This window comes from Stenella coeruleoalba (assembly GCF_951394435.1).
Source record: "Stenella coeruleoalba genome assembly, chromosome: 4".
Classification (NCBI taxonomy): Eukaryota; Metazoa; Chordata; class Mammalia; order Artiodactyla; family Delphinidae; genus Stenella; species Stenella coeruleoalba.
The window spans coordinates 138,434,404-138,461,121 of record NC_137149.1 but is presented as its reverse complement, the minus strand read 5'-3'; the positions used below and the strand labels follow the sequence as shown (position 1 = coordinate 138,461,121).

Sequence of the window (26,718 nt, the reverse complement as noted above, 5' to 3'; positions counted from 1 at the left end):
TGACGTTGCACCAGCCTGAGGCGCCGGCCGGCGTGACGTTGCACCAGCCAGAGGCGCGCCGTGTGTTCTTCCGGGAAGTTGTTCCTGGATCTCGGGACCCTGGCAGTGGCGGGCTGCACAGGCTCCCCGGAAGGGAGGTTTGGAAAGTGTCCTATGCTCGCACAGAGGCTTCTTGGTGGCGGCAGCAGCAGCAAAAGCGTCTCATGCCCTTCTCTGGGGTCTGCACTGTTAGCCGCGGCTCGCGACCGTCTCTGGAGCTCCTTTAAGCAGCGCTGTTAATCCCCTCTCATCGCGCAACAGGTACGTGGGGAGTTTCTTGCCTTTTGTGAGGTCTGAGGTCTTATGCCAGCGTTCAGTAGGTGTTCTGTAGTTGTTCCACATGTGGATGTATTTCTGGTGTATCTGTGGGGAGGAAGGTGATCTCTGCGTCTTACTCTTCCGCCATCTTCCTAGTTGTCCTACTTACTTTTTGTAATGTCTCCAAAAGAAGTATTTTTATCTCTGTATGAAAGCTGAATTTCAGAGAAGTCAAGTAAATATCAGGCAACTGAAACAAAATATACTTCATGTCTGTCTGATTCCAAGTTTTATGATTGGTCCATTAACAGTGCCTCAGTGACATTCAAAGCTCAGTATTTCTTTAGCTTTAGCATCATTTTCTTAATCCTTCAAGTGAACAGTTATAATTCAGCAACTTTTTTCCATGGTTTTGTCTGAGGATGTATGTATGTACATGTTTTATATTACTGAGAATACCAATGGCATAATAATTATTTAGTTCATTTTTCATAAAATGTGAAAATCATAGCCCAAGTCATTGATTGATGTAAACACCTTGTGTTCTCATAACCACTGGATCCCACATATATTCAAGTTAATATCTATGTATCATTGATAATTATTTCACTGTAACACTAAGAGCCATTGTTCATTTGTGAAATTATGAGATGTATTCTGTTTATAAGTATGGAAAGAATCGATAATTCAAAAGTTTTAATCGAGGGCAGAAAGATTAAATCTATAGCTAACCCTCATTCCCAGGGGCTTTTTCTCTTTATGTTGTATCTTTATGGATTAAAATTTAATGTAGTTTCTCAGTGTCTGCATCAAAAATAAATAATACAAAGTGAGCTGAAGTTGGATTTATAGGAACAATTACTGTTGCTTATATTTGGTATATAAATACATATGATAATTGCCAAGAGTTCTGAAGAGCCATGGTCTTAATGATTCAGGAAATTATTGGGAATATATTCTCTAAAAACACACCTAATCAATACAGTGCATAGACTAATAAAATGAGAAACTTGTTTTCATTATTCTCACTTTAACTCTTTGTTAAGCTGTGAAAACTCACATACATGCAAATCGACAGCTGTAAATTGTTTAAATTGTGCAGTTTGGAAGTAAGTTTTGCTGACTTTGTCTAGCCCAGACAATGCTGATGTTTGGAAAGTTTAGTTTATTTCAGTTTTTACATAAAAGTATATTCACAGTGTAAAGTACTGTTGAAAAAGGTGACACAGGAATCAACACCTCTAGGTGGTAAGCAGGAGTCTCATTTTTACTCTATTGGCCTTTCCTCTGTTGGATGTCATAATGAACTGTGAAATGGTCAAAATGAGAGAGAGAAAGAAGAATGTGGCTAATTCCCAAACTAGATAGTCTCAAATTCAGATTTTCTACAGTAACACCAGCTGTGTTAACATTGGTGATGAATGTCTGATATTGCAAAATATATAATACTCTCATTTCTACAAATGTACTAATATAAAGATTACATATCAATTTCTTATAAGGGTTTAGGTTGAAAAATTTGAGATGAGTTCAAATTAATCTACGAATATGTAATTTTAGCAGTTACCTAATATCATGTGAGTGATTAGGAAATTCCTCAAATTCCTTTGAGTAACTTAAGGGCTACAAACTTCGGAATCATTCTAGACACTCCCATTTTATTATTATTCACAACTGCTTTGCTCCCACATCCAGGTTCTCTTGCTTTCTTCTTGTCATTCTCATCCTCAGTGCCTTATTTCAGTTTATCATCTGTCACTTGACGTTCTGCTATAGCCTTCTGCCTGCTTTCACATTTTCTTTCCTCATTCAGTTCTTCACGTTGCCTCCATGGTTATTTCTATTCCATGTATTGTAAAGTTCGCTATATCATAGTTCTTTGGCCAAAGTCTTGTGTAGAGGAATAAAGTAATAATAGATGTTAAGGAGAGCCTTGTAACAAGGCAGCAGATAATCGAAGAACAAATGCCTTCAGTTTTCAATTTGACAAAGACTCATTAATTAAGACTCTTTAGTTAAGACTTATTAACCTTTTAGGAATACAAAATGTTATAGTATACGTCCTCTTCTGAACACCTTAAAGCAGACAAGAAGCATGTATTCTCAGTTGTAGGAAATGTAGGCTATGGGTCAGCCCGGTTCATCTCTGAGAATGGAAAGCAAAGCATCTCCTCAGAGATAGGAAGGGAAATCTCCCATCTGTGAAAATTAAAGGTGGTTTCAGGTTTTATACAAGAGTCCACGGAGAGGAGTATATGAATGGAATAAAGTGATTTATTTAACAGGCAAAATAAAGCCGTGCTGACATGAATAACTTGCTGTGACAAAGGAAACTCAAAGTAGTACTCCATTTAGTTCTGATTTTGTAAAGGTAACCTCACAATGCATTTACATTCTTTGCTCTGTCTTATTAATATTTTTGTATTGAGAATCATCAAATAGTTTTTTTTTTTATAGGGCAGGGTTACTTATGAAAATTTCTTATTTTATAATCAAATATAGTCCTGCAAGCAAGAAGGGATAATTTAATCCAAAATAAGAGGGGAAATATTTTATATGGTCTTCTTGATCTACATTCAACCTTTTTCACTCCTCCTCTTTTTTCCTAGAAGCATGCCCCATGACCAGAAAGAGATATACTTGTCTTATTTTTATTTCCAAAATGAATAAAGGCAATGTTTCTTGAAAACTTTTATCTTCCATGTAAGTGTTTTCAATATCCAAAGTTGAACTGCAACATTCCAACATATTTGATAAATATTCCACTCATGAGTGACTCAGTTGTTGTCAACCATGTTGTCTTATAGAGTTTGAACTTCCTATAGAATTTATCTGTCAATTATAGAAGTTTAGTGAAATAGTACCATAGATTATATATGTGATGATTTCTACATCTGAGAAGGAAAGCACCCATAATGTATTTTCATTAAAGGCTCAAAATACCATCTGCTTAATCCTTACATCCATGCAGATGACTTATGCACAGTTTTCAAAGTATGAAAGAAAAGTAAAAATGTAGCACAGCCAAGGCGTGCATTGATGAAGCAGGTAAAACTGATTTTTATATTTGCCTGAGGATGTGGTTCACTTCCCTGAATCTGGTTTGCATTGATCAGTGTTGATGGACTATGAATTAAATGTCATATCTAAGCCCCAATTTTCAAATCTCTTATCCTCAGGGGAAAAGACTATGTTTATAATCCATGCCAATATCAAGATGGAATTTGACACATTCCAAAGTAAGAAACCCTAAGGAGAATGCTATTTACATTAATAAGAGATAAAACTCTTTCAGATCAGAGTCTCATAGAGGTATATGTTGGGGATTAATTCAGCCAGTAATTCAAGTAGTTAAAGATGTGTATTGAGGGTGTACTTTATGCCTGTCTTTCTGGGTATTGAGATACCGCAGTTAACCAGACAGAGTCCCTATACTCAAGTATTAATTAAGTACTAATTGTGTTATGGTGGCAGAAGAACAATATAATAGAGGAACAATATGAGTTGCCAGTGATTCAGAAAGAAAAACAAGTACATGTGAGAGAAATGGAAGGATAACGATGTTTGTATATATGAGTTAAACTGGTTTATTGTGAAAGTAAATTATCACACTAAATTTTGGTCCATTATGGAAAAAACAATATTCACAACACTTTCATTAACTAGAAAGAGACCTTATAGAATATCTAATTAAAGTTTCTTATTTTGTAGATGAAAAACCTGGGACTCAAAGAGGTTATATGCCTTGCCCAAAGTCGCATGTTGAGTTATCAGAAGATAACTCCAGTCTATGTCATCCCCAGTCATTGCTCCCTTCTTCACATCTAGTTTTGTTTTCTGAAAGGCCACAAAAAGACCTCTCTTATCATTGACATAAACAGAGGTCTAGTGGAAAAGCCTTTCTACTCCATTTTTAGTGTGCCCTTCTAGCACAGAGACTAATTGGCCAATATGAGTTTCAATAGAGAACAAGGCTTGTCTCATTTCTACTTAATTTATCTATATAGACACTAACCAGAGAAATATTTCAATGTTAAAAAGGCATAGTTGAAATAAATATAGAAGAAAGTATTATCATTAGCATATACCACTGTAATAATTGTTGCAGATAAAATCTACTAATGGATGCTGACATTAGTGGGCAAACATTTGAGGAGAAAGAGGATTTGAAGATATTATTAGAATCTCAAAGTATCCACCCCCCAGATATATATCAGGTAGAAAAAGAAGAATAGTAGTGTCACAGTGGAGAAACCTGTCAAACAGTTGGTCAAGGTTAATACCATTAGTAATAAAACATATTGATATCATCTACCCTTGAGAACACAACATCACTTCTGTGGTATTTTCTTGCCAAAACTGCATAATCTCAGTCTAATTGCGAGCAACTAAAATTGAGATAGATTCTATGAAACAGCTAACCACTACTTATCAAGTGTCAAGATCATGAAAGAAAAGGGGAGGCTGAGGAATTGTCATGGGTCCTGGAACAGAAAAAGGACATATGGTGAAAAATAGGTGAAATTCAAGTAAGGTCTGTAGTTTAGCTAGTAGCAGTGGTGTACTGGGGCGACCTTGAACCAGTGACTGGGAGCTGATTCTGTGCAACTTCATGTCTAGTAAAGTTTTGTTGGTAGGTTGAAATAGGCCATGGTAGAAGTAGAAACATAAGGAAATTGGCAAATGCTGTAAATCAGGGCTTCCCTCATCCCATTCCTGGAACCCTGCTTTAGCAGCACACCACTGGTTGATGGTGGTGTGCCAGTGTTCATTTCCTGGTTTCCATAATTGTGCTAAGATTATATAAGTTAACATTGAGGGAACTGAATGAGGAGTATATATGAATTCTTTGTACTATATTTGCAGTTTTCTGTAAGTCTAAAACTATTTTAAGATAAAAAATTTAAAGAAAGTAATAGAGCAAGCTAAGTATTGTGAATACTATAAAAGAGTAAAATAATCTGCATGTCTAAAGCCCTTATAGATAAGATAGAAATATAAAGATAAAGAGAGTCCCTGTCTTCAAGGATGCACTGTTTAATATAGTTTAGAGTTCTTCGAAGATCTGGGGAACCTGGTGAATTGACAGAAACTTTGAGTGGTGTTGGGTTCTTTTTTTCTACTTCCTTCCTCCTCCTTTTCCTTCTTTTTTTTTTTTTTTTTTTGTCATGAATCAAGCCCTAGAAGCTGAGATTTTCCAGGAGTTAATCATAAAATAATATATGCCCTTGAACAGACTTAACTGAGTAAAGCTTCAAACTAGAGTCTACAAAGAATGAAACCTTTGCAAAGATATTTTCATGTCTATTTAGAATTGATTTATTTTAGTTAACATTAATCACTGATTGTGTGCCAGCTCTCCTGGTTCTGAAAAGAGTATTGTTATATTTTATAAATGAGGAATCTGAATCTCTGAAATATTGTAATTTATCCAAGTTTTTGGTAATAGAAAATGACCTAAGACTTGAGCTTTCTCGTTATTAGAAAAGGCATAACCAATGTTAATAGTCACAGCACAAGACATGGAGGTAACTCCGCATATAGTGTCTTCATTGAGAAATTATAGTCTAGCCTTAGTTCTGTGCACTTAATGGAATTGACAGAACTGTGAGGTTCCCCTCCCTCCACAGTTGTTGTTAATAATAAATCCTATTGCTATTTTATATATGTATATATACATATTATATATGTATGTATGTGTATGTATACATATGTGTGTATGTATATACTTGTGTATTAATGATTGAATTTAGACTTAGATATGAAATGGGTTTTTTACCAAAACTTAAAAAAAAATACTTCTAGAACTTGGAGAATTCCAACTCCCTTTAATTGAAACTGTGTTAAAAATCCAAATACTGTATGGTACTAAGAAAGACAGTTATAAGAGAAGGCCATGTTTAATTTCATACTTGCTAATATCACATAAAGCTTACGATTTGTTCTTCATTTTGAGATGATTAAGATATTTCTGCAATGAGATGTTTGTTTTGGAGTGCATATTGTGTTACAGACTTAAAATTTTACAGTAATTGGCAACTCAGTTCATTTTCTGAGCAAATATTTTTATTGGTTATCCATGGTAGTATAACACATTACTCCAGATGCAGCAACTTAAAACAATGAACACTTATTCTCTCACAGGTTTTGCGGGTCAGGAATCAGGAGTGGCTTAGCTGGGTGCCTCTGGCTCAGGGTTTGACCGAAGGCTACAATCAAGGTGTCAGTTAGGGCTACAGTCATCCCAAGGGTCCATTGGGAAAAGATCTACTTCCAGGCTCACTTAGGTAGCTGTGGGCAGGTTTGGTTTCTCATGGACTGTTGAACTAAAAGCTTCAGATCTTGCTGACTGGTGGCTGAAGACCAATGAGGGCCTCTCCATAGGGCAGTTCACAACATAGCAACTGGTTTCCATCAGAGCGAGCAAGTGAGACATCAAGAAAGGGCAAGCAAGACATAAGCCAGAGTTTTCTTATAACCTAATCTCAGAAGTGGCATCCTATTACTTCTGCTATATTCAATTTATTAGTAGCAAGTCACTAGATCTAGCCTTCCCCTGAGTAGAGGATATTATAGAAAACAGAAATCAGGTATCATTGGGAGTTATTGTAGAAGATGCCTGTCACAGTATTTATTAAATTAAACTGCATAATCCAGTTTTTAAATAACACCAGAAATAAAAGTAATCATTTTATCTAACAGCTTATGTTATGCTCCCTATTCTAGATATAGTCAAATCTCTGGAAGGTATAGAAAAGTAAAATGACCAATTGTAGCAATAATGTGATAAATAGTATAGCTGTAGAATGAACAAAAGGTCACAAAGAGCCCATAAGGCATTTCACTCTACTTGGGAGCTGTAAAAATGTTTATAGTGAAAAGGTATAACTAATATATGAAGAGAAAGCCTCATAATTAACATCTAGCTATTTTGCAATTAGCCTGAATAATAACATTATTAAATATAAAATTTATCTCTACATCGATTTGTAAACAATTAGCTTAAAGTACATATAAAATTCCCATAGCTATTTTATATGTGTACATATGTATGTATGTATGTATGTATGTAAGCATATGTGTGTATCACACAAAAGAGAATGAGAGGCATGTGAGGATAGTGCAGCCTTTATGAATCATATTGTGACAACTTTACTGTGATGGCCTAACACATAAATTAGACTTTCTCAAGGCTTTCAAATTTCAAAAAAAAAAAAATTTGATGGATGTTAAGCTATGGAAGTTAATGTATAGTTGGTATTTAATGTCTTTTTAATAATTATCAACATGGCTGCTCTGGTCTGAAATTTTGATCTCATGTCAGAGCTGATTTTAATAGGAGGTGACCATTTTATGATTCCCAAATAATTTACACACCAGTGTCAGCATCTGCTGCGCAAGAGTACCATAATATGAACCTGATAACTTTTGAGCCAGAGTCTTTCACACAATTCATCATAATTTATTTTGGTGACATATACTTGACTTACAGGTGCTACATCTTTGTACTGAATAATATATTGTTTTATCAGTTGAACTAAAACAAAATAAACATTCTATGTATTTTATTCAGTTTATATTAAAGAAATATAGAACATACAAACATGCTTCAAGATTACAGCTGCAATTATGAAAAAGTTTTACTTTATTAAAGAATAGGCATCAGGAACTAAAAGACGAAAAACCTAGATGACAGAAATTTACTGAAATCTCCCTGTGCAGAGAGAATGTAGTACTTGTTTGGCTTTGGAAAATACTTACACAATAACCAACCAAAATAGACATTTGATAATAAACACCTGGGAGTGGAAATAGGCTAAGTTCTTACTTTAATCTTTTCAAAAGTAACCTTCTTAATGATGTACAGCAAAGATATGTAAATCCAAAATTCAGTGTAGAAATGATCTTAAAAATGTTCTTCTGTTATATTAAACAGAAATAGTGAATCTCAAGTATGAATATATTCACATCGCAAATATTACACTCCAAATCGTGATAATTTGAAACTACAAAATAAAACTAAAATAAATGATGGCCAGTTGTAGTACAGACTCAGAGTGTATGTAAATGTCTGTGGCTTAACTGAAAGAATAATAGCTGACAGTCCTAGAAATGGGTTTGATTATGGATACTAAAAATATACAAACATTGTTTTCACTGCCTTCCATAGACATAAAAAATAAGACAGAGCAACAACTCTCAAAAAGACAAGTCTGAATACATTTCAGTTCAAATTATTCCAGCAAAAATTAAGGAATCCTGTAATAAAATGACTATTATGAAGAAAAGGGTAATAATGATGATAATGATAACCATACTGGATGTCTATTCTGTGCTGGAATTATGCTAAACTTTTATATATTTTTCATTACTGATAACTTTGAAATTTGAGTATTATCTTATTTTTATAGTTTAAGAACATCTGAGACTCATAAATAATAAGCAGTAAGCCCAAGTCACACAGGGTGGGGGGGAACCCCAGCTGTCTAAATTTAAAGGTCAGAATCTTTCAGTACTCTTAGAATCATAGTTTGTAATACTAATGACTGTATTTGAAGAGATAAATATTTTTATAGAAATATGCAAATTATCAAGACTCTCTAGGCAAAAGAAAAAGTAGGCAAAAATTACTATATGCTATATTTGTGAATCTTAGATAAACCTATATAGTAAGCTATTAAACTGACAATAAACATGAAATCAAGAACTGGAATAAATGTGGTGTAAATTAGATATCATTAACTTATGAATCCACACCATGGAAATTAAGAGAATCATCTCCATGCAAATGATTAATGCTGTTTAACCACCCAAGGGGTAAATAGAATAAGGTTCTAATTGCTCAGGTTGGTTTTATTTATGAGCAGTAAACAAAATTAAAGGATGTTGCTAAGTATAGGGTAGGCAACAATTATAAAATAGATGAAATGCTTTTCTTAGATTTGCTACACATATGTGGATCTGCGATTCTTAAAAGGAATTTTAGAGCTTGGCAAAGGTGGTAGAAAGTGAATAAAACTTAATTCAAAACAACCAGAATGTATCAGGAAAATGAGAGATGCACCTGCAAGTAATTTAGGTCTGAGTACAAATACCCAAAAGTTAGAAATTAAATCTAAATGACATTAAAAAATACACTCTTAGAAACAAACAGAAAACCTTTATATTAGAGGGTATGTAGACTATTATGTTTTTGAGGATCTTTGTTAAAATATAAAAATGTACTTTTCCAATATTCTATACCAAAATCTTCTGTGAAGGGAATAGGAGGTACGTTGGCAATGGTAAGTTGTATTCTAGTCTCCTAGTCCTATACATTTATAAGAATAAGGAAGACTCATCTGGGATGCCCAGTTATGATGACTCCTTTCCTGTACAAATGTATGAGGTAGAAGAGAATAAACTCAGTTTAAAGAACTGATTACTTTTAGACCAAGTATCTTTACATTTTTATAATTTATCAAAGGATGAGCCTGTCTCCTAAGGTAAATGTGGAACTTTTCTGAACCACTTTTGTGAGTGGTACAACTGTTAACTACAAAATGATTTAGGACATTTCCAGTGACGCCTCTGAGAGTGGATGATAACCACTGCTTCATGACAACTTCATATTCGCTTGCCATACCTTCTCATCATTTCTAGATGCACAAATAATGTGACTGTCCAACTATGACCACTTGGATCCCAAATGTGTTGATTCTTCATATAACAACTAAGCACTCATTTTTTTATGGTTTAGTAGTAGTATCTGGAATGTGTTTTATTTCCTTTGTGGTATTATAAAATGAAATCTATCTTTGCTACTTTTTCTCATTTTCAGTACCACATTTTGCAACTACATTTTGTGATTTCTGTATAGAAAGGAGTAATTAATGCACATTAGTGAAACTCATCTTTATTGTCAAAATTTTTATTTAAGCTTGGATTGAACATGCTTATGCATGACTGCTTCTGATTTTACCTGCAAAATGATTTTTGTGGTCCAGTGAGCAATAAATGCTTTCTACCTCTCTCCCGTATTTACCAGTAGGTAATAACAAAATGTCACAGATTTGAAGATCATTAAACTTATATTTGAGATCCCTTTCAGAATGTGTCACCTTTCCTGCTGCTGTGTGCCTTTTCTCCTCTTTGTTGTACCTCATAAATTTTTATGACCTTTTTGCGTTAGAAATCTGTAATTTTTCCCAGAGCTTCACTAGGTATCTTCTAGCAGTAATAAAACTCTTGTCACGTTCCATTGCACTTACTTTTAGAGTAAGGTCCACTGGCTTCACTCTGCAGCATATTAGATAAAATAATCAATATGCTCAGGTTGAAAAATTAAATGCAACATTTGTGTAGCCATTGAATTACTGTGCTTTGAACTTGGAACAGATGGATTTTTAGGAGATTTGCTGAATTTCTTGAGAGTGGGTATTCTTTTCCCTCTTTTTGTATCTTTGAATCTACTTGATTTTGCATCTTAAAAAAAAAAAATTACCCAAGACAGTTGGCTCATCTCAAAAAAACAAAACATTGTAACTACTGAAAAACAGTTGTAGCATTTTCAAAAAATTTCCTTAGAAATTGCCTTTACCTTTTGAGTAAATTCTGTTTTTTTTTTTTTTTTTTATAGTTGTGACCTTTATATGTATGCTCATCTCTACTCACCTCTGTTTCTTAGTCTATACGGACTTATAGCGTGGTTGTAAGGTTTCTACTACAAAACTACATTGCCTATTGAGAATGTAATGGAATTTTAATATTATGAAGGGACGTCCATGTCCTTTTTTTCTTACCCAATACCAGTTAAAGTTGACATTGAACTCCATCTCTGTCCCCACATTTCTCCTACAGCCTGATGCTTTTCTAGAATGAGAAAAATATTTCTTAAATATCCCATTTCAGTGTGAATAATATATAGTCTCTAGAGTACATTCTTTACATAGGCAATTTGGAAAAGACTGGTTAGGCATTTAAGAAAATGATTGCCTCATTGTTTCCCCATGGGTCTCAGTTTGTTGATTATTCTGTGAAATTTTTACAACCCCAAAGACCATAGAACATGGAATTAATTCATTTATTCAACAGATATTTGTTGAGCGTCACTGTGAACTAGGTAGGCATTGTACTGGATCCTAGATATAAAGTACTTTATAAGATACGCAAGAACTTGCTAATCATAGTTTTGTTATGATTTAAATATGTTGTGCATTAAATGTAGGTTTTCTTGTTTCAAAAGTAAGATACACTCCTAATTTTCCCAAGGTAGCCCCAGTAAGGATCTTTAAGCTGTAAACAGTAGGAAATTTAACTGATTTGATTGTCCAATCAACATGTAATTTTAGGGCCTGGTAGAAGGAAATCTCTGCTCTTTTCCCAAATGTCTGAGGACACAATGAGGTTGTACTTATAACTTGAGGATGGTTGAAGACACATCCTTTGCAGTTTAAAGGCCATGGAAAACAATCCAGAATTGCATTTAAAATAAGGAAATCAGAGTATATGCACAAAGAGAAGGAGAAGAAAGCAAATTGGAACCTGGCCAGTAATGCATCACAAAGGAAAGTGTAGCTGGATAAATAGATTTTTAATCTTAAATTCCACTTTGATTTATAAATTCAGTAATTTTATTATCAGATAATAATGCCTAAGAAGAATGCAAATTATGTTTCACACTTTAAATTTTCATTATTAGTAATTTTTATATTTTATTGGAAATGCCAGCTCTCATCTGATCTTCAAAAAGTGTAACATAGGGGACTGGGACCCAAAATTGATTAATAACTCAAGTTGATTAATGGCTGTGTTGTAAAGCCAAATGGCACACAACATTTCACATTGGTGCCCACAAACCATTTTGGTATATCCCCTGGATGCAGCCAGGTTCTATGGTGAAAATCCACTGAATGGTTCCTGGCACAGTGTATGCTGGAGCAAGCCGCTCTTGCAGGCTCAGGAGTGCATTTCTCCCAACTCTACTATTGGTGAGTTCACAGTGACAGCCAGCCATGGTGGGAGTATTTACACCATAGACATTGGCAAATGCTGCAATCAATTTATTTCTCCCAGAAAGTCAGTCATTAAACATTATCCAGACACAACTGGCCCTGGAGGAATGAAAGATCCTGGAGGAATGGCCCTTTTGCATCCTCTGTAGGTTCCTCATAGGAATTGCAGCCAAGCTTAGCATCTCAGCACTCAAGTCTGAGCATCGCCTCTGGACCAGAGAGCTCTTATTCCTCCCAATATAAGCAAATTCTATGTTTATCAGTAGAGGTGAGAAAATTGTTCACTCACTTTTCCTCATAGGGAGTGAAATCTCTTCCTTTTTATCTCTCTCCCTTTTCTACCCTTCCCCTTTCGTATGTGTACATACAAAATGTGTATGTGTATATTTACTTATTTTTTGAAACTCAGACCACATCATTGTGAGAATAGCTGACTTCCAAGAAAAAGAGGTTTAATTTATTAAAATTTGTCTATTTAAAGTTGGGGAAGTGATTTTAACAGAAGTGAGGTAATAAGGCAGGTTCTTGTGTAAGCAAGATTTATATAATACCAAAATTCATATAATACTATAGTAATACAGTTATATGTAATACTAATAAAAGTTTAATATATTAAATTGCTTGGTTCTCTGAATGATATATGACGTTTGCTTTGGTATCATTTCATGTTACCTAGAAATTATTCTGCTATATGCTACAATATGCAAAAATATCTCTGTATAATGAACAATTCTAGCATTTTCCCTCTCTTTTAGATTTCTGGCACAGTGCTACAATATGCAAAAATATATGGGTATTGAACGATTCTGGCATTTCTCCTGTCAGATTTCTTGCTTTTGGAAAACTTAACGGTCCACTGATATCATTGCTGTTAAAATGTAATAACATTGACTTTGTCATTAAGAAACATTAACCTTACTTCAGTGTTTGCTATTAAAAGATGTATTCAGTTATTTCTTTCATATAATATATCGTGTCATAATATCACAGAAGACCATGAAGCTCAAATCTGAGTATGGGTCTGGCACCTGGGGAAACAAGTTAACCGTACACTGCAGTGTACATTCCCACTGCATTGTACATTCTCCAAGCTGTCTGGAGGCTCATCCCATAAGTTGGAGATGGGGAATGAGAAGCCAGGAAGTCTCAAATTCTTTTAGATCACTCTCATTCCATCTAGTAAATTACCTTTCTCTGAGATATTTTCAAGGCCAGAAATGATAATGTACTTACAAGAGGTCATTATGACTTTTGTCCACTCATCAGAATAGGTCTAATGTAGCGTAGCTAACGTGAAAGTCTAAATGCATTTCTGTGAGTGTCAAGCTGGTAGTAAATGCACCCTGCCTCTCCAACTGACCATTTCTGCTCCTGTCTCTCACATTCTTACCAGATGGACAGTCAGTGAACAGGTTATTCTCTCCAGAGGATTATCTTATAACAGATGTGACTATTTAAAAAAGCCATGCTGTAAAGATCTTAAAGATTTGAAAGAGCCTTATCCATCATACCTTAGCTAGTATTACTGTCTTGGTAATTATAAACTAGCCCCCCCCTTGTGTTTGATATCTTATCTCTTTGAAATAATACTTCTATGTTCTTTTAGGTGCTATGCCTTTTAATATTGGGATGTACTGTATGACACAACAGGAGTTGTGTAGCAACAGTTAGACTTAACAGTATCACAACAAAACCATTATGTATCAAGGCAGTGAAAGAGCTAGTGTGTTAGGAAGCATTATCCCCCAAGTGAGAGGAGTTAATAACAATCTACTTGTAATGTGTTAGCTGAAAGTTTGGTATACTCAAAAGAGTAAAATACAGGGGCCCAAAGATCTGGGCCCTGATCCTAAGGCCTTACCTATGTCTATGTAACCATGTGTGAGAAAATTACTTGTGATGGAGAGGGAGGTTAGAAGGGGGCTTCCCAGTTAGGTCAGAAACCCTAGTGTAGAGATCCTTAAAATTATAAATTGTTCACTCATAAAAAGCAAGGAGACTTATTATTTTATCCTGATACTGTTGAAAAGAAACAGCTTTATGGAAGAAGTTGTTATATGTAGCACATTTTTAAACCTCAGGTAGCTGAGGGAAGTTGGAGAGATTATTAATTGTGGCTCAGTTGTCTGAATGAAAGCAGTGGTCTGACCTCCGGAGTGAAGGCTTGAGGGTTTGGGGAAATATTTTGTCACTCTGGCTATCAGTTTCTTTTTCTATAACATTGTGGATTTGAAATAATCTTATAGGTTCCAGAATCAGAAGACCTGCATTGAAATTTCAGCTCTGTCACTTACTAGTCATGTGATATTAGCACAGTAGTTAAGACCCTTTCTGTTGACAAATAGCAGGAAATCTAACTCTCACGGGCTCAAAGGAAAAAAAAAAAGGCAAAAGACCAAAATAATGGAATTTATTTATTGCTCACATATTATGGACTCCAGGAAAAACTTGTCAAACCATATCGCTAGACCTCCCTTCCTTTGTCGTGGTGGCTACTAGCAGCTATGACTTTACTTTGAGTTCATATACTTTGGAAGAATTAGACCAACTTGAGTCACATACTCCCCTGAGTGAATCCTTATAGTTAGCTGGATTCGCTGGGCTGACAGATCATATTCTAGTCTAATACTCTAGCCCTTACCCCCTTGAAATTAATGGAGTTGGGCAACAACTGCAGTTACTTTTTAATTTCTTGTAATGAAATCAATTATTTAAAATGATATGTTACATTAAAAGCATTTAGTAATCATGATAACAATCATGCCTTGATTTTCTCTCACTGGCAAACAATACTGCTTAATTGTATTTTGAATTGTTTTCATCCAATGTAAGGAGAAAAGAGTCTTATTCTTTACGTCAAAGTGAAGTAAAAAGTCTGAACATGTTATTTCTGTATTTCCCTTGTGTTTTGAATTAAAGCATAGTGCTTTGAAATTTAATTGAGACCCTTGGGACCAGAGGGCCTTTGCATTAAGAAAGTTAGGTTTCCACATGTGTGCAGCTTCAGTTAATTGCAGTGTTGTATGAAATATGTGTGATGATACATTCAGAAGAAATTTAATTTTCTTTGGCATGTTTCTGGCAAACATTTTCAGTATTATTGTTCAATAGCTGAAATTATTTACAGAATTTATATATATAATATATAACAATATATATTTAACAATATTACAGTGATTAAGAATTAAAGTATGAAATGATTTCTTTTAAAATTTCAACTTTTTGCATATAAGTGGCAAATAAAATTGTAAGATACTTAAAGTGTACATCATGGTGATTTGATATATGTATACACTGTGAGAGTACTCTCTTCATCTAGTTAATTAACACATCCATCACCTCAGATATTTATCTTTTTTTGGGGGGCTGAGAACATTTAAGTTCTACTTTTTTAGCAAATACAACACCACTTTATCAACTATAGTCACCATGTTAAACATTAGATCTTCACATCTTACTCATCTTATAACTGAAAGTTTGTACCCTTTTACCCTATTTCCCCCACTCCTGAGATTATTTCTTTTTCTTCTAATAACTTATGAACTCATCTTAGAAGATATTTAATGGCATTGCATTTATATGAAAAGTGAACATCTTTTTCTAACTAGGTGAAATATTGTTTTACATAAGTTTTCATTACAATCACAATCATTTTATGGTAGAGCAGTGCCTAGATTTAAAATTTCCCTCTTAGAATTTACTTTTCAGACTCTTATATCGTAATGAATTACAAAATATTATAATCGAGCTTGACATCCTTATTTTAAATGTTCTTTGTGACAGAATACTTGGCTGGTCATTATTTTATTGGTGTCTTAATTCTTGTTCAAAATTCCAGTGTCTTTTTAATGTATTTTTCCCATAGAAAATGAAAGTTCATTATATAAATTTTTAATATATAGAAAAGTAAAAAAGAGGAAAAACAACTTCCTTATTTTTAACACAACCTCTTTCAAAATTTGTGTACATTACTCTTATGCATATTTCTATGCAATAAAAACATGTATGATATTTTAATTTTATTTATTAGAAAATTGTCTTCATTTATTAATTAATTTGTCAAACATTTGTGAAGTTTCTACAAAGTAGGGTGACCAAAAATTCCAGTTTGCCTGGGATCTTCCTGCCTTTATCAATGGAAGTCTCAAATACTGGGAGATTTGACAGTCCCTGGCAAACTAGCATGATTAGTCACCCTACTATGAAGAGAGAGATGAATAACAATAGACTAAAATAACATTGAGTTTAGTGTGGAAATGATAGGATATATTCTGAAGTTGCTATATCTTAAACTCTTCATTTATTAGTATTTTTTGTGTTGCTGAATAATTTTTCAGTTGTACTCTTGTAGCAAACTTCTGTTGTGTGGATGTAAAATAATTTTAAAAATCTGTTCCTTTAGCTTAGACTTTTGAATCATTTCTCAGTTTTGTTGTTGTAGACAACAGTGATGTGAACATTTCTGATTACAACTCTTTTATGTTTATGATGATGTCTTAAAGATAGAGTCTAAGATATGGAATTGCTGAGATGAAGAGTATAAATTTTTTAGGTCTCTGATACATGCTGCCAAGTTGTTCTCCAAAAATATTTTAACAATTTCCATTTCCATTTAAATTTCTCATCCAAACACTAAATTTATTCATCTGGAATAATTTTCCTATAGTTTATTGGTCAAACAATATTCACCATGGTTTCCTGAAAGATAACTCTAAAGGGCAGTAAAAGGAAGTATGCTTACATTGGCATCTGCGAGTTTTAGTTAAATGTAACAGTCTTATTGAGACCCCAAAAATCTTTATGTCCTTAGGCTCCAAAAAATGGATTTCCATTTGGGATTTTAACAGGTAGTCGTATTAGAAAAATTATCAAAGTTAGAAGGGTTAATAACACTGTTAAGATTTAAAAACCCTTTACCTTACTTTAGGAGATGATACATGAATGAGTGACAACAGTAACTCGTTTCCTTTTTGACTGGAGGCTCTGTTAGTCAAGGTCGTGAATCCATCGTCACATAAAAACTCCTTTTTTAAAAGATCTGATATCAGATTTTCAAACTAAGTTTAAAACTTGGCTGAGAATTATTTAATACTATGTGTGGAGCTGTAGGATAAGGATTCTGATAGAACTCTCATTTTCCCAGGAGAGAGAAGACTCTAGTGATCAAATACAGATATTATCCTTTGGCTCAAAGTAGCTTAGTAACTTAGAAAAAATAATTTATTAAGATGTTCTTTAACACAGTTCTTTAGCACAGAAGAATAAACTTTTTTTTTGAGAAAAAAAAATTTTTAACATCTTTATTGGAGTATAATTCCTTTACAATGGAGTGTTAGTTTCTGCTTTGTAAGAAGAATATTTGTTTCATTTCTTGTTAAACCATAATAAATATTGCCAACTAGTTTTTAATTTTCATAAACTAAATAGTCAATTAACTTTGAAAATGCAAGACCAAAATGGTTTTACTAGTAATTAAACACTTAACACAGGATGAAAACATATTTACTTTGGTTTAGTAGTTTTATGCTAGCAAGTATATGTTTAATATTACATAACTATTACAACTTTTTGCCTCTATATTCAGCATACACTTTAACACTAAATTAAAATTGACTCATCATGAGAATGTGAGGCCAGGACAAAAGTTATTTTAAAAAATAAAAATTTTATGGGTTAGACATACAAGTGTATTAATTGTCTTTATTCTTTTATAATGTAAAACCACAATAAGCCTCATTTTGACATAAGCTCTCCTTTCTTATTAACGATTGATAGTACAAGCATATGATAGAGCAAGTAAAGGGGAACCAAATGATTCAACAGAGCTAAAGAAATTTAGATGGAATTCATATGTAAAATGAATTGTCATATAAGAATCAGAGTTTTACTATCTGCTAAGTAACATCTGTAAGAATAAATAGGATGTTAAAAGCCTTTGCATAGTAGTGAACATGTTAATTGTTGAAATTGCATAAATGCAACATTAAAAGTTTCCTGTATTTAATTGATACTTTAGAAACTACTACTTTAGAAACTACTACTTTAGAAACTACTACTTTAGAAATTTAGTAAGGATTCAAATTATTTGGAAAAGATCATCGTCTCCAAATGAATGAAAGTCATACTAAAGGAAAGAGGAAACTTTCTGAGAATCTATCATATTCTACTGTGTGTTGTCAGTAAATTTACTCAATAATTCTATGAAGTGTCACTAATCCCAATTCATTGACAAGAAAACAAAAATTCAGAGAGGTTATGCAACTTTTCCAAATTTACATGGCCAATAAATGGTAGAACCTCTCTTTAAATTTATGTCTATCTCCAAATCCATAATTTCATCCACTGGATCACACAAATATTAATGGTAGACACTAGGATACTTATTTTTAGAATGTTTATGAATTTTTCCATTTTTCAAATAGTGCTCATTTAAAAATCTTTGCACACATGTTTTTGTGCAAGTATGTAATTAATTCTGTAGGATAGATTCTAGGAGTTAAAACTAAACAAAGTGAATATTTTAACTCGATATATTTGGTACTGCCAAATTATTTTTTCCACAGTCTTAGAAATTTTCAATACACAGTGTAGAAGAGTAACTGTTTTCCTCAACCTTGCCACCAATGGAATTTATGATATTTTTGTAATAATAAAGTATATGTGAAAAATAGTATATAATTCAAGAAGGTAATCTCATTATTAAGCATTTTAAGGAGAATTATTTTTTTAAATATTTATTTATTTGGTTGCATTGGGTCTTAGCTGCAGCAAGCGGGCTCCTTAGTTGTGGCACACGGCCTCCTTAGCTGTGTCATGCAAACTCTTAGTTGTGGCATGCATGTGAGATCTAGTTCCCTGACCAGGGATCGAACCCCGAGCCCCCTGCATTGGGAGCATGGAGTCTTTACCACTGCATCACCAGAGACGTCCTAGGAGAATTATTTGTAGTATACCAAAAAAAATTTTTTTTAATTTATTTTTACTCCAGTGGACAAAATTAAGTTTAACCATGGTGTTCCATGATGATTTAATCAAAACGCATTAGACTGAATTACTTAGAGACAAAGATATAGTGTACAATAGCCCCCTAAAAGCTAACATTAACATAGTTGTTGGAACCAATGATTTCCTTACAGCCATGATTTCTCTGTTTTTTTAGCTATCTATCATTGACATTAAATATTTGCAGAGCTAACCCTTTTTGATTTCATAAATTCCTGGAAATCAGGAAGTAGTTTTTTCCATCTTCAAAGAGTAAGCTTGGTCAAAAGAGAAAATATCCCATTAAGCAGATGGAGACAATTCAAGGTAATCTCTCCATCTCAAGCAGCTTAACTTAATCACATTTGTAAATTCCCTTTTGCCGTATAAGATAACATTCACGGGTTTCAGGGAATAGGATATCTTCTGGGGAAAATTATTCAGCCTATCATAAAGATACAAATCACCAATCATTAGTATTATTTATTGTGTATTTTTATTCATTGTTTTTATGCTCAACTGAAGTGCACACTTTACAAGATAATTCTTTCAAGAAGAGTAAAACTTGTGAATTCCTTAATTGATTCATTATTCTTTTCAGCCATTTATTCAGATGCATAGTCATTTGAACCTTTAGATTTCTTTAATGTTGTATGGTATTATATAACTGTATAGCAGACTAACGCAAATGGTCCTACTGAGTTCTCTTTGTTACCTACTTCTATCTAAATTAAGAAATATACAAAACACGATTAATTACATTCAATTTCCATGGCTGTGGTCACACAATTACTGGATGCATTTTATCTGGGAAAAGCTTGCATATATTTGTGCAGTCGCTTCCTTTTCTAATCTCTCTTCCCTATTTTGAGCAATCTCCATCATGCTCTTCAACCCTCATGTATGGAAAAATTAATCTGGACATGGTAATAGTGGTGCTAGGGGAAATACAAAACAAACTTGAAAAAACATTTCTTTAAGAGTTAAAGATAAATAGCTGTGTCTTCTCGGAGTACTTATGCTAATGTACATCAGTAATCTCCAAGAAGGTAATTTAGTATGTGATATTTCCATAACTTTAATTAATCACAGACATTTTTTGTACTTGGAACCTCAATTAACATCTTCAACAACTAATGAATTATGGAAATACTATACATTAAGTATCCACAGGCCTCTATTTACAATGGAGAAATCTGAAAAGCTCTAAAAACTAAAAGATAGTTCTTAACTTATTTGGAATCAAAACTAAATGAGATGATGAGGAGTCTTCTTTGTGTGTTTGTATGTCTTTTCATCACATATATTGTGGCTCTTGATACCTTTGCTACAGAAATGTGAATCAGCTTGATTTTGAGGTGCTGCTGCAGACCCCCCTGGCAGTGTTATATAAAACATGGTATATGCACGATATTGCCTCCTGGCAGTGTCATTTAAAACATGGTCTAGGGCTTCCCTGGTGGCGCAGTGGTTGAGAGTCCACCTGCCAATGCAGGGGACGCGGGTTCGTGCCCCGGTCCGGGAAGATCCCACATGCCGCGGAGCAGCTGGGCCCATGAGCCATGGCCACTGAGCCTGCGTGTGTGGAGCCTGTGCTCCGCAGCGGGAGAGGCCACAACAGTGAGAGGCCCGCGTACAGCAAAAAACTGAACAAACAAACAAAAACAAAAAACATGGTCTATGCACAATATTGCCTTTCTAAATCCCCATTCTCAATATTTAGATGTATCACATTCAGGGGTTGCTGATAAAGAGTTATAGACCTGTATTTTTTTTTAACTGCATTATTTCACAGATGGCAAAAAAAAAAGTCTTTTCCTTTAAGTTGGTAACCTCAGATCTCAGATGCATCCACATCCCCACCCAAGAATGCTACTATAGTTTCTTAGAGTTCTTTGGAAATAGAAGCAATCAGTAGAGGCTTGCCAAATTTTCCCGTCACTGACACTACTAACCTAGCTGCATGAGTACCATGCACACTCTGTTTAACTTCTGGGGCAGAACTTGAACTGTCTTCATGCTTACTTAAGGCCACCCTGTGATCTCATCTGCTCACTGCTTCCGCAGTCCTCCCAACAACAAGCAAGTACAGTAAGTCCCCTACATATGAACCTTCAAGTTGCAAACTTTCAAAGATGCGAACATGCATCTGGTTCCAGCAAGGAACCACCAGAATCTGTGCCATCAACGTCAGGTGTGAGTGAAATTGCAGCTTGCCCTCCGTCTCCTATTGCTGACAATCCTTCAGCTCTGCCATCTCCCACCTCCTCTCCCTCCTCCAGTCAGTAACTCTTCTCGTCTGTTCACTTGATGCCAGCCCCTGTATGCCAGCTGTTGTACTGTAGTACTGTACTTTTCAAGGTACTGTACTGTAAGATTAAAAGTGTTTTCTTCATTTTTTGTGTTTTTTTTAGTGTATTATTTGTGTGAAAAGTATTATAAACCCATTAGAGTACAGTACTATATAGCTGATTGTACTAGTAGGGTACCTAGGATAACTTTGTTGGACTTACGAACACGCTCTCGGAACGGAACCTGTTAGTATGTAGGGGACTTACTCTATGTGAATGTGCACACACCCATGAATCTTCAGTTTCTCCCTTTCTGTGTCCTCCTTCCCAACAGGAGGCAAACATGCTGTAGTACCTCTTCTATTACATACAACACTCTTACCTCTCTAAATACCATGCACTCCTTCCATCCTCTCCCCTTTAGAGCAAAACTCCCAAGTAAGCTGCCCAAACTCACACTCTCTACTCCTCCATTTGCTTTTCTCTTTTCAACCCTGTCTACTCCTGTCCATTGAAATTTTTCTTACTAAGTTACTAATAATCTCCATTGTTACAGTTCAGTGGTCAGTTCTCTGTCCCCGTATTACATCATACTTTGACCCAGCCAATTTGTTACTCAGTTTCAAAAGTAATTTTTTACTTTGCTTCCAATTTTAGTAGCTTTATTTTTTACTTTCTGCCTACCTCAAGGCACTTTCACTGGTATCTCTTCCAGACCTCTAAATGATCTAGTGGCCCAGTATTTAGTTTGAGGACTTTGTCTCTTCTCTGCAATAACTGCATGTGATTCCATCTATCCCGTGGCTTCCAAATTTGTAAATTTACCACAGTGTCTCTGCTGTGCTCCAGACTAGCTTATTTATTGTCTATCTCCAAGGGAATGTCTAACAAGAATTTCCAAGATTGATGTTTCCAAAACAAGAACTGTTGATTTTCCTTTACAAACCTATTGCTTTCCTACTTTTAAAATAATTTTTAACATCAGTAAATTATGTCATTCATCAAAATGCTTAGTCCATAAACTTAAGGGTCATTCTTGAAAGATAATTTTTCTTATACCTTCAAAACATTTGTCCAATTCTGTCACTTTTCACCATGATTCCTTCCACTGTCCTACTCAAAGTTACTGGGATATCTCACTTAGATTACCCCCAAAGCCCCTATCTCCCTACTTTCTATCTCTTTTAGCAGCAGCAAACCTGAGATTTTCAAAATGTAAATTAGTTCATGCCTCTTTTATCAAAACCTTCAAATACCTTCTCACCACATTCAAGTAAAAATAAAATTCTTACGCCCAATAGAATTGAAAACAGGTATTCAAATACTTGTACATGCATATTCATAGCAGCATGATTCACAATAACCAAAAGTGGAAACAACTCAAATCTCCATCAACTGATGAATGATAAGCAAACCATGGTATGTACATACAATATAATATTATTCAATCATTAAAAAACGAAGTGCTGATTCATGCTACAACATGGATGATCCTCAGAAACATTATGTCAAGTGAAAGAAGCCAGTCACAAAAGGCAACATGTTATATGATTATATTTATATGAAATATTCAGAATAGGTAAATCCATAGATACAGATAACAAGGCCCCTAATTAGCTCTTCAACCTCATCCCTACCACTCTCTTTATATCCTCTGTTCTAGCTACTCTGGTCCCGCTTATTCTGTTTCTTAGCATAATCTCACTCAGTTTCTTTGTGATTGCTTTTTTCTCTGGTTGAATATCTCTTCAGTCAAATCCTGAAATGGCTTATTCTGGTATCTTCTTAAAATATCACTTCCTTACAAAATATCACCTCCACAATAGCTCATGCAAAATTCCCATAGGTTAATAGTTGCTTCCTAAATTCAGATTTCCCCAGACATCTTCCAAAACCCATGTAGATTGTAAGTAGCATAACTAGCCACACACAAAAAAATCTCTAATGTAACTAGTATACAGGAAATACAACAAACTTAAAATTACCTGAATGTAAGGAAATAAATTCCTGTAGCAGGAGAGTCTGGCTTTGGAGCCCACACTGAATTAGGGAGACAGACAGAGACTGTGAAACAAAAGAGAGGAAGTGGAGGCCTAGCAGTGGCTGACCACAGATAAAATAACCCCCAGAAAGAGAAGTACTGAAAACAAATCCAAGGAAATACTGAGAACAGGTCTAAGAACAGGTGAGGAAAAAAAGGTGCTTGAAATTATGTGGGACTAAATGTAACAGTCTTGGGAAGATACTATTTCTGAGCAAGAATGGGCAGATTAGAGGGTGTGGAACGTTCCTTGGAAGCTCTGTACTTAAGAGAAAAACAAGGAATCAAAAGGTTGAAATTAAAAAAAGAAACCTACAGAAACAGAAGAGAATCAGTATCAGAGAACCCCAATGCATTAAGAAGAGATACCCTCAATAAAGAAATTTCTTTTCACTTTAACTGTACAACACAGTGTTCATCAACATAGAAATGTGTAAACCACTAAAATTCTCTTTGGCCTCTCACCAGCTATTGCTTGTTTAGGAAAAAAAAAAGTTATTTCAAAATTAACAGAAAATTATTGACAACATTTATACCAATCTACTATAAAAAGAAAAGAGATATTGAGTATCAAAAAATTTTAACTGATGAAAATTCTCCCCGCACCCTCTCACTTACACGTACACAAAAACATCCAAGAAACAAAGGAAAACTGAAACAAACACCAACACCTTAATTAAATCTTTTAAAAAATCACTTGCAGATATGAAAAAACACATTTTGAATAAGTGACTCTCAAAAATAGAAATGGACAAATTATAAAAGGATGTGAAATCAGAGTTGAGTAGATCAGAAATGAAAGAGAAGAGATGGGAGAAAAAGACCTCAATAATAAAGATTCAACAGGAAGTTGCTTAAGGAAGAATAGATTCTCAAGGGTATTTGTTTTTTTAATAAGTGCATTGATGAAGCAAATGTGTGGAGAGCAATGGAAGAGCCCAAAAGACAAAAACAAAGTGAAGAGCTAAAAATAATTGTTGATAAACATGATAGATAATATCTAAGAAGATACAGATTTCTTAAAATTGGAATCCCTAAAGAAGAAAACCCAAACATAGGAACAGAAAGAAAAAAAAAAATTAAGCCTTAACTCAAGAGAGCTTTTCAGAAATAAAAGATCTTCAGTTACATATTGAAAGAGCACATTTCATTAATTCTTAAATACACCCTAGAAAAACTTTTAGCCCTTATGGATATTTTTTGAAAGTCCTCTGCGTTTCCAAGCAAAGAGATGAAGTTACTTCCAAAAACAGAGAAATCACGTTGGCATCAAACTTCTCCACAACAATATTCAAAACAAGACAACAGTGGAACCCTGTTTTCAAAAAAATACAAAGGAAAGACTTTGTGAGCCAAGCTGTCTTTCATGTGTCAAGGTTATTAAACAATAGTATCAAACTTGAAAGAATTTAGAGAATTCTGTACTCACTAGGAGCTGAGCTTTTTCCATCTTAGTAGTTATTAAATTCTGACAAAATCATGGACAGTAATCACTGAATATATTTAATTGTAGATCTAAGACTAAAACAGAGATGTGAAAAGGGATAGAATAATAGTGGTAAATATGGTCTAACAAATTAGGAATCTTGCAACTTCAAATAAATGGAGGATAAAGAAGAGAAAAATGGAAAAGAAGGTAATGATTTTCATAAAGGAGACAGACATGGGACAAAAGGTAACATTTAAAGCTTAATTAGTAGCCTAAATAAAGAAAAAAAATGGACTAAGCTTCATTAATGCTTAACTCTGTCTCTCAAAGAGCTCAAAAATTTTCTAGGAAAGGTGGAACATATACATTCATGATTTCTCTTACAGCTAATTTCTGAAAAAGTTTTTTAAAAATAACATTTAAAAAAGTATGTCTATATGCTAGGAAGGAATTTCTAAATAAAAAATAATGAAAATTCTATTTTGAATTTAGAAATCTGTTAAAAATTGAGCAAGAAATCATACACTGTATTTATAAGTCTGCTGTTTGTTGGTTAAAATGTACAGAAATATAAAGATGCCTTTGCAAATGAAGTAGCAGCCTTTGAAATATCCTTAGTTTAATTCTTATTCTGTTTGGAATAAGCCAAAATTTCTTTCTTTCCCTTCCTTCCTCTCTCTCTCTCCATCCCTTCTTTCCTTCCTTTCTTTGCTCCTTTTTCTTTTTCTCTTCTGAAAATGAATATATTTCTTAAAACTATTCTTGTAGATTGTATGTGTGGGTGGGTTTTATTTTTTAGTTTTTATTTTTTTCTCTTTTTGTTCTTGTTTGTGTGTTTTGGTGGTGATCATGGCAGCAGTGGTACTGATATGTCATGTAAATCATCTACTTCCAAATGCATTTTGAAACATAGTCTGTAGCAATTTTTGCTTTTGTGTTCCTTTGCATCAACTATAGCTAGCTGTTTTCAATATTTTTGCTTAATGAGGTCAAAAGCAATATAAACAGAATTTCTCCTTGCAAATGAATCTCATACAGCTGCATTCAACTATGAAAGAGCTCTCAGAAAAGACTACCCATTAATTTTCATTTCAAAAATATTTTGTAAAGTGGTTCCTGGGCCTTTGTTAATGGCTTGCCTAATGTCCTCCGGATCACCATATGCTGTCATCACAAAATATCAGGTCTATAGAGAAATGGCCCTCTGATTTTTTTTGGAAGTTGGGAAAATAACACCAAGTCAAATCAGATAATTCCGTTTCCTTAATCAAGTACTTCTGTGATTTTATGGCATAAAAACAGAATTTTTTAAATTCCTTATACAACTTCTAGAACTGGCAGTAGATGAATAAGACAATGTCTGAGTGGACGTCAGTGAACTAAAGGAATCTACTGAATGAGCTGGGTGACCTTCCATGTTTCCTACTCCAGGAGAAAACAATATGTAACTAGTAAGCAGGATGATGTCTTAGTGGACCATCGTCACCCTTGTTTAAGCTGGAGCAAATGGCTGCTCTGTACAGGGGGGAAAAATAATCAGGGTTTGGTGAAACGATAGACAGAGGGATGCTAAACACCAAGGACTTCATCTTCAGTAAGGAGAGCACGGTCATTCCTCTTATAATGAACCTTATAATGAAAGAATAAAGCCAAAGCTGGATAAAACCAAAGGGCTGTTCCAGGAGA

General features: G+C 34.2%; 1 protein-coding gene across 7 annotated transcripts in view; it reads left to right on the top strand.

Annotated features, from left to right (window-relative positions):
• The window catches only part of GRID2 (glutamate ionotropic receptor delta type subunit 2), a 1,377,005-nt gene that overhangs the window by 585,880 nt on the left and 764,407 nt on the right, over nucleotides 1-26,718 (top strand). The window contains exon 1 of one of the 7 annotated variants that reach the window (XM_079920115.1): nucleotides 125-300. The exons of 5 other annotated variants lie outside the window; for them this stretch is intronic. Coding sequence is in view for 1 of the 2 variants with exons in the window: in XM_079920113.1 (XP_079776239.1) it covers nucleotides 25,206-25,278 (73 nt within the window). In the remaining variant the exon portion in view is untranslated. Of the gene's footprint in view, nucleotides 1-124; nucleotides 301-25,092; nucleotides 25,279-26,718 lie in introns of those variants that run through there. One more of the 7 variants, XM_079920113.1, reaches the window with a different exon arrangement.